Below are 9298 nucleotides of genomic sequence, written 5' to 3' on the forward strand. Positions count from 1 at the left end.
TACCTATGATAACGGTAAGCTATAAAAAATCAATGATTTTCTGTCTCACGATTCTCGTATCAATATCTCGATCTAATATTATGTTCATCTTATATCATGTACTAATTCATGTACTAGAATTATAACTCCTTCCATTCGTTATAACTCCTAAAAAATTAATCAAAATCGGTTACTCTCCTAATTATATAAAATGCTCAATGATAGCAAAAAATAACTCAATACAACTAACAAACCTAATAAATCAATGAATATTGCCTAACTTTTGATAAATCAAACAATAGATACATGTAGATATACTAAAATATTTAAATGTGTTTTAGTTATAATAAAATAGTACACATGAAAATATGTTTTAAATTAAAAGTAAACCACCCCAAAACCGACTAACCAATAAATCGAACAAGATGAATATTCATCTAAAATTTTTAAATTAAAAAACTCAGCAGTTAAACATTAATTTGACCACTTATTTGACTTAATTCGCTTAATAGCTCATTAATCTTAAAAATTACTTAATACCCATTTATTAGAGGATCGAAATACTTTAAGGTCCGATCTCACATGTTATTGGTGATATGAAAGAGGATATTCGTATTTGAGAATATGTTACAACCAGGGTATGAATTTTTATGTAAAGTTATAATTCATTCTTATATCGAATTATCATTGTTATGATTTTGGTTTATTGAAACTAAAGTTATGTGAGAATGTTTGGATGATTTCAACATTCGAATTTTCTAAGAGCACACACTAACAATGACTATTTAATTAGGTGGTTGATTTTTATTGTTTACCCCATGGGCGCACATTATAAAAACCTTTGAACATTATACATAGTTGAAATTTTGGGATCACATAAATAACAGTAAGCTATAAAAAATCAATGTGTCAGCCATTTCCCCCATCTGGAGTCCTCCTGTTCCCGGGCAATAGGGGCTGAGAAAAGATCCTGTACATAACCATACAAACATTTTTTGTTGAAACAATCATCTTTAACAATGTAAAAGCACAGACTTGTACAGAGGTATGTCCACAAGGATGAGATGACTTACATGTAGCTTTTGCATGCTTCTTCGAAACTAAATCTCTCTACTCCCTGAGAGAGGACAAGATCTCTTTGCTTTCCGGCTCCCCTGAGGCCTAACGAACTCTTGTACTGTAGATGTTAAGAAGACTTTGAATTACAAATTATTCGAACAGAGAATGACTCAGCAAGGAGTATGAGAAGTCTGATCATTACCTTCAACTTCAGAGTGGATTTTTTTCTGCTTGGTTAGAGAAAGTTTTTGGTTTTTGTGTGGAAGATTATGAGCTGTGATGCTGGTTTTAGAAGATGCCTTTTCATTGACGGCCCTCATCACATCTTTTAGTGAACGGACCTTTTTTACTTTTCGTTGGTCGTCTCTGTCAACCAAGTCGCTGACCTCACTTGAAGATATATCATCAACCAAGTCATTGACCTCACTTGGAGATCTATCACCCTCTCCTACAATAGTGTAAGTTACTAAGCCAGATGTTAATTAGACACATGTTGGATTTTGACTACAATTATGAGGAAACATCAAGGAAGAAAATACCAGTGCATAATGCTTAGGTGTAGGAAACATAATTGCTTCTACCTGCAGTTATGCGCTCAAATGAAGAATCTTTTTCTGCAATATTTGGCCCGTGACAGGTCTCCTGTAGTGTAGGATGATCAGATACAGTTTCTGCCACAGTAGCCAATAGTTCCAGCGGAGAAGTATATAAGAATTCTCTTTTACCATCATTTCCAACCATGTTTATGGCCTCGGAGGATCTAAAAGAGTCTTCGAGTTCTCTCCCTATAAATAATATAAATCATATAAGTCCTTGTATGTTAGTACATTGGTTAAGATGCCGACTCCAACAATATTCTCTATACTTCCGCTTAGTTTATACTTTATTTATATTTCAACAATGATATTGAATAAGTAGTGTAAAAATTGTAATTAAAGTATTATATAGAGATGAACATGAAGGAACTCTTTATGATTGAGGAAAGAGAGGAAGCTCTATATTTCTTAAAGAGCATTTAAGAATCTTTTGTAGCTCTAATATTACACTAACCATCTGTATTAAAAGAGCTTGTATCATAAGTTTCTTAAAAATGCTCTCAACAAGAGATTTACTAGCATATATTTCAAAGTTAAAGAACCTGTCCCAAGTATCGTGTTAAAAAATAACAGAAATTTGAGAAGACTTTGTGGTAGAGTTCTTGAATACAAAGATTATCCGCAACACAAAACAGAAATGGATATCATATATATGTACCTTTAGAAGCTCTGAGGTCAATCCAAAAGTCGTTTTCCCTTTCAGAGATACTGAACTGCAAGGAAGTCTCTTCTGCATTTGATCTTCCATCAGTAAAGCTAGAAGGGACAACTTCACCGACACAAGCTTTGCAGCGCCAGTACCTGAAACGAGGAACATCAAGTGATCCTCTTAGCTGTTTCCATGTATTTTCACTGATACCATCAAAGGGAATGCAAGCCTTAGGGTCTGTATTGCTCATTTCAGCCACGTATCCTCTGACCACACACATTAAATAATTTGTCAAAAAAATAATATTATGCATCCAGAATATTTCATAACTGCTACGTAACTACTAATTAACTATCATATGTTACATATGGTAGTATGGAATTATAATGAGGCCTTAATTGTTTAAATTAAATATGCATATAAAATGTGTTAAAATGGAATAAAACAAACAAAGGAAAACAGGGATACCGCATGGAGAAATGCTGACAGATTGGATTTTCATCTCTCTGCAAATCTAAAGACGTTGAGTCTGCAAATTTGTTCAGAGGCTCTGAGGCACTTGGTGCAGAAGTAGGACCAGGCTTCTTCATTCTGAACTAATCACTACGCCATAAAAGGCCTATCGCAACGCGACCTTTGTAAATGTTGCTAAAAAATGTTACCTTAGCTACACTACTTTCACCCTTCCGCAACATAATATTTTTCATGTTAGCTTAGCCAAAAAGGGGATGTTGCCTTTGTTAGAAAGTGTTTAAGGGTGCAACATGGAGACAAATATGTTAGCTTAAGCTATTAAAATGTGAAAATAATATTTTAACTTAAAATTAAAGAAAAAAGTAATTACTTGTATTAAAAATAAAAATAGAAGTTATGTAATAATATAAACTAAAAATATAAAAAATTATATAAAATATTAAATAATTTAATAGGTGAATGATTTTATTTTAAATAATAAATATATGTTTATTTATTTAAAAAGTAAAATAAAATGTAAACAAAAAAATAAAATATAAACTAAATATATGTATATATGTTTATTTGAACAAGCGGGCGTGGTTCCCGGTGAAATCAGACAAGCAGCGGGACTTTGTTTCACTAACACCCCGCCCCATTTTTTCACTTCCTTTTCCACTCACACTCAGTCATCTCTCATTTTCCACACAGTCCTCTCTCGCTCTTCACCCCCACATCTCGTCTCTCTCTCTCTCTTTTCACCCCCACAGTCGCCTCTCTCTCTTTTCACCGTGTCTCTCTCGTCGCTCTGGTCTCTCTGGTCTCTCATCAGCACATCTCTCTCATCTCAGGTTTGGATTTCAAGTTAGGGCATGGTTTGAGGGCTCGATGCTTTGATACTCCTAACTAGGGGTTTCTCTCTTTAAATCAGGGCTTCATTTCTTTATTTTCTTCCATTTACAGGTCTTTCTTCTTTTAAACTACATCTAATCGTACTTTATCTTTGATTTCAGGTATTTTCAGCGGAGGCTTTGCATTTGGAATTAGGTATGGTGGCTTTGATTTAATTTTTTTCATTTGTATATAGTGGGGGCTGTTAATCTAACTTTATTTTCTATTTTCAGGGCTTCTTCGGTTGATTTTAAGGATTTCATTTAAAGGATTTAAAATTAGGGTTTCAGTTTAAAGATTTTGCTACAGGTATCTCCCTCTCTGCTTCAACATTTTTGAGTTTTTGGGTTTGTTTTTGTTGTTATTTGTTTTTATTAGGGAAGTTATCTGATTTTTGTTTTTATTAGGGGTTTGGAATTGCATTTTATGAATCTTTGTTGTTTTCATTTTGTGGCATTTGTTATTTGTTGCATTTTGTAGTTAATATTTGTTACTAGTTAACATTTGATTTATATTTTGTGGTAAGTGTATGTGTCCAGGACTTGTTATTAAATATTTATGCTTGAAATAGGTTGTTCTGGTGACCAGTTATGACTCTGTTTTGTGGTTTCTATATGTATGCTCTGTTTATAACTTAAAAAATTTGACAATTAAGAGTAGCTGGTGTTGATTCTCTGTTGAACATTTGTATATTTTTGTGCTCTGCTGCCATACATGTAAGATTCCATTGTAGATATTGTGAGCTAGTTGGTTAGATGCCATAACATATTATCTTGGCTCATAAACTCTATGTATACTCTATATATAACTTAAGGGAATTGCGATAAATTTCTATGTATGACTTACCTGATTAAAAGAATATTGTTGTTAATGATTTGTATGATTAATAATATGCATGTGTTTGGTCTTATATTTGAAAGTGAAACTATAAATTATGACATATATGTATATTCTGTTTATCTTAACCCCTGGGATGAGGTAGTACATGGCAGATATGTTAACCCCTGTATAGGTTACCATAATAAACATATAGGTTTTGAATGTTTTATTTTAAGTATAATCCATATATGATCTTCAATATATAAAGTAAAATAATGGTCTTGTCTAGGAAAGGCATTGAAATCGTTTGTTTATGTGACCTAAATAATAAATAAACTGAATTGTCTTAATTGTAGCCATGGACGATGTGGATAATACTTGGATAAACCTTCCAAAGTATAGTGTCGAGTACATCAGAGGAATAAAATCCTTTATTCGGAATGCATTCCCTAACGTAGCCGTAGGTGATGAAATGACATGCCCCTGTAGAATATGTAAAAACATAAAGTGGCATAGTCAGGACCTTATATACGATCATCTCATCTGCAATGGCCATTCGCCTTTGTGCTCTGAATGGATTGTGGGAATTGCACAGATTCCTCTCCAGCCAGTTAACGACGAGGATCTTGATTTAGGGGATAAAGAGAATAATTTAAATTTCGAAGATAACCTAGATGAGATGTTTCATCAGCCTAATGGACCAAATGTCGATGCTAAAAAATTTTATGCCCATCTTGAAGAGGGAAAGCAACCCTTATATCCAGGCTCCAAAAAATATTCAAGATTAAGTTTTATTATCCGACTTTATTCCTTAAATTGTGTTCACGGAATCACGGAGTCTGGATTTGGGACTTTCTACGTAGAAGATCCCACTGAAAAGATGATATATAATGTCATCAAAAAAGTGCCTAGGGACTGTTGTGATATCGAAAAAGATGATGCCAATGAAGGTCATGAAAATGAAGAGCCAATGGTGCATACTATTCCCCTTGTTCCAGAAGTGGACAATCAGGTCATAGATTCCAGTTGGTGTCGGGAAGATGTTCCAGCTCAACAAATTCTCATAGATCCGGATAGAGTCAAAGAAGCTGTCTAGAATTCTAAATGAAATTGTTTTGTTAACTTAAAGTTAATATCTTAAGATGTCTAAATATTTAAATCCTTGGTGCACCCTCTTTTGTAATTTGATCTAGTGATACATTTGTGTTTAAGTACTGTTTCCATTATAAACTTGTGTTTCAATTCTTAATTAAGTATATCCGCATAATTAAGTATATTATGCTCTGAATTTACCTGTGCTATTAGCTGGACTTAAAAAAGCTGAATCGAAGGACAAACAAAAAGAAAAGACGCGGGATGGGAGTGAAGATTATGATCCAGCACAGGATGATGGTAGCGATGCTGCTGGATCAGTGTCTCCACCAAAGGTCTGTATTTTTTAGAGTCGAATTTTATGGTTTCAAGCATTATAATTATAAATTAATTATTTGGGATATATGCCCCTGTATTTTGCAGGGAAAGAAGAAAGAAAGTAAAAAAAAGCTTGTCATGGGACGTGGACCAACAACACGTTCTCGAGCCAATGTTGGAAGCAAGACAACTGAGGATGGAAGCGATAAGGAACCGACGCATCATTCGGTACAACCAACAACAGTTGCAAATCCATTAATTGAGATACCCCAAGCAGATGATGGAAATGGTTCAATGACTGCTTTTTTGGCTCTCCGGAAACGCCAACAAGAGGAAGCTAAAAAGGAAAAAGAAGAAAAAGAAAAGCTCGAAAAAGAAAGAGTTGAAAAGAAAAAAGCTCTTGCAGATGCAAGTAAAAAGGTTGTTCAAGAATCTATGCCTGAAATAGAAGAGGGCGATGAAGAAGGTAAGCAATTCCTATTTTATTTTATTTCTCGATATAAGTTTTTCAAGTTTGAGTACATTTCTTTGTTGAATGATAGGAGATACAAGAAACACATTGCTTATTCATGATCTCAGTATGATAAATTATGGAATTTTTTTTAAAAATATTCTTTAATATCTCTAGTTAAACATGATAACTGTTATAATTCAACTTAGAGTAGTTAAAATTAAAGATCCCCATTTTGAATTTTTTCAACAGCTTATAACTCTTATTAGCTCTACTTAAACATGATAACTCTTATAATACATCTGCTGAAATTTGATTAGAAGTTGTAGTTCCATACCGCCCAAGAGGAAAGACAAGAATGGATAAAGTTCATACAAGAAGTTTTGAGCAGAGAATTGTGATTGGGATGAATGAGCTGGGCCAACCCATAACAGAAAATGACAAGGTACTCTCTGAGCTGAGTAGCTTTTTGGGAACACTGGCCAAGCGATGTGTGCCACTGACTTATGTAACTTGGCGCAAAGTTCCTAAAAATTTGAAGGAAACTATGTGGAATTATGTCAAGGTAATTATTGTTGAATATATCAATATTTTCTTGTTCTTTTTATTAGTAATGCATAATTCAAAGCAGTATGAATTAGGAACATCAATTAGTTAATTTTCATTTTGATTGGCTTATAGAAATGTTAGGTGATGATAAATTTAATTAGAGAATGTGAATTATATGAGTAGTTCGATAAAGTAATTCTTATTAATATTTGCAAGGCCCGCTATATTATTCCCGATGAACTGGAAAGTTGGGCAATTGAGACAATTCATGCATCCTGGAGGGGGTATAAGTGTCGAACTAAGGCAGCGCATTATACAGCTTTTGAAACTGATGAAATTAGGCTACAAAATAGGCCTGATGATATTCCACTTGAGAGGTTCAAATTGCTGTTGGAATATTGGAATGATGAAAGTATTCAGGTATACTTGTGATTTTAGGCACTAAATATTGTCTTGGGAACATAGTATAAGTTGCTCAACTTTCGTTTAATTTTTTGTAGGATAAAGCCAGGAAAAATTCAAATAGCCGCAAGTCATATACCGAGACTCACACTCTTGGTCCTAAAAGTATCGCACAGCTTCGACACAAAATGGTATATGGTCATCTAATTTAAATTAATGATTTCTGGCTTTCTTGTTCGATAATTTATGTCTCGTATAATCTATTTTTGTAGAAAAAGAATGCCCCAGATGAGTCTGAACCATGTGATGCAGAGGTTTTTGTGAAAACTCGGACTCGTGATGCAGGACGCGAGTACAAGACCAGTACTAAAACAATGAAAAAGAAAATTGTAAGTATTTAACTTAATCAGTTACACATAATATTTGCCCTTTCAGTTTTCTCTGTTTTGCATTTGCTCGTTTATGTTCATGTTATTGTACTTTTGTAGGATAAAATTAACAAAAAAATCAATTCCGGGGAGGCTGCTGATGAAATGCTTTTGGATAAAGAGCATGGCCCGACTTGGCTCTTAGGGAGATGCAAGAAGCCGCAAAAACTATCAGCTGCTGCTCCAACGGATACATATGTCAAAGAATTGACAACAAAAATTAAGGAAGGCCTTGCTGCTGAAGTCGAGGAAAAAGTGAAGAAAATCCAAGAAGAGGTAGATGAGCAGGTAAACAGGAAGGTGCAACAAAATTTGGCATCGGTCCTTAAGAAACTTGGTGAAGCAAACCCGTTCACAATTGATGTTACAGAGCTGTGTGCACATGTGGCCAGTGACAATGACGATGGCACACCAATGACTAAAGGCACCAGCTTCTAGTTTGCTAATAGTATGGTTGTTTAGACTTTGGTTCTTTGAAGTTATTTTGACTAGCTAATAGTATGGGGTTATATATCTAGACTTTTTGTTATTAAACTGTTAGTTTGCTGGTAGTTGGTCGATTCTGGATATTATGTTGGTTTAGCTGTGGATTTGATGTTGGAGTAAATTGGATTTGATGTTGGTTTTTGTATGTTTACAATGGTTTGTTGAAATGATGGACAAATTTTGGGAAGTATTGTATTTTAACAGTAGAATTGCAAATTTTTTTGGATAAAATGTTGCAGTAGCCTATTTAAATGTTGCAAAACTTGTATTTCAAAACTGTTGCAGTATAGGAAAAATATGTTGCCAATTTAGCTGCTGCCACCTGGCAACTTGATGGCCCCCACGTGGGCCCCACAGTGGCCCCCACGTGGGCCCCACAATGGCCCCCACGTGGGCCCCACTTTTTTAAAAAAATAAAATTACTCTAAGGTAACATAATTTTTTGTTGGAGTAGGAGAATAAAATGTTAGATTAAACACTCTTTGCTAACATATCTCGGTTGTTGCTGTAGGCAAACGATATGTTGCCTTAGACCCCCTAAGGCAACGGCAAAAATCCTATCATAAAATAAATGTTGCCTTAGCCCTTTTATGGGCCTTTAGCAACATATTGACCCCATTCTGCAACAATTTTTTTATGTTAGATAAGGCCTTTTATGGTGTAGTGTAATTAAGACCACGTACAGGGAATGAGCTTCAGCAAGACACTGAAAGCCAGAACTCATAATTGATTGAAGCCATATATAAGAGAGAACAACATAAGAGAGAATTTTCAACACACCAGATGAAATGCCAATTCAAGAAAATTAACAATTATATAAATTAAATTAAATACAATAGTATGTTACAATGGAGTGGTAACATAACAAATTATTGTTTACAGCGCATTGCTAGCAACAATAGCAATAATAACAAAGCAGATTACTAATATAAAACTGTAATACAGGTTCAATGAAGAACCATATATGCTCAATCCAGTTTCTTGCTTGTTATGTTATAGTATAGATATGAATTTTAGAATCTTGTCTAAATCAATATAGATCAAGATATTATATGATTATATATATGAACAAAAAGTAGATACGAGGTACGAGTATATAATTTTTTTTAAATGCCCCCCTCTTATA

The 9298-nt window shown here is 34.1% G+C and overlaps 1 protein-coding gene across 4 annotated transcripts; it reads left to right on the plus strand.

The window, feature by feature from the left end:
- The first annotated feature begins 2905 nt into the window (after positions 1 to 2905).
- LOC108201503 (uncharacterized) lies at positions 2906 to 8359 on the plus strand. 4 transcript variants are annotated; one of them, XM_064086086.1, is made up of 10 exons: positions 2908 to 3648; positions 3750 to 3783; positions 3861 to 3936; positions 5752 to 5873; positions 5962 to 6322; positions 6628 to 6872; positions 7073 to 7276; positions 7357 to 7449; positions 7531 to 7647; positions 7747 to 8359. In XM_064086086.1, exons 5-10 carry the CDS (start codon positions 5995 to 5997, stop codon positions 8122 to 8124), a joined length of 1365 nt encoding a protein of 454 aa, XP_063942156.1. In that variant the 5' UTR covers positions 2908 to 3648; positions 3750 to 3783; positions 3861 to 3936; positions 5752 to 5873; positions 5962 to 5994; the 3' UTR covers positions 8125 to 8359. The 4 variants fall into 4 exon arrangements, with proteins under 4 accessions (XP_063942157.1, XP_063942158.1, XP_063942156.1 ...); XM_064086085.1 differs by having other exon boundaries at positions 2908 to 3587; XM_064086087.1 differs by having other exon boundaries at positions 2906 to 3783; positions 6631 to 6872.
- The last annotated feature ends 939 nt before the right edge of the window (positions 8360 to 9298 follow it).

This window comes from Daucus carota, chromosome 1 (assembly GCF_001625215.2).
Source record: "Daucus carota subsp. sativus chromosome 1, DH1 v3.0, whole genome shotgun sequence".
NCBI classification, from domain to species: Eukaryota; Viridiplantae; Streptophyta; class Magnoliopsida; order Apiales; family Apiaceae; genus Daucus; species Daucus carota.

Excerpts from the sequence above, each read along its gene's own strand:
- LOC108201503 (XM_064086086.1), top strand. The coding sequence starts at position 5,995 with ATGGGACGTGGACCAACAACACGTTCTCGAGCCAATGTTGGAAGCAAG. Across the intron at positions 7,450-7,530 it reads CACAGCTTCGACACAAAATG|AAAAAGAATGCCCCAGATGA; the intron begins GTATATGGTCAT and ends CTATTTTTGTAG. Across the intron at positions 7,648-7,746 it reads AAACAATGAAAAAGAAAATT|GATAAAATTAACAAAAAAAT; the intron begins GTAAGTATTTAA and ends GTACTTTTGTAG.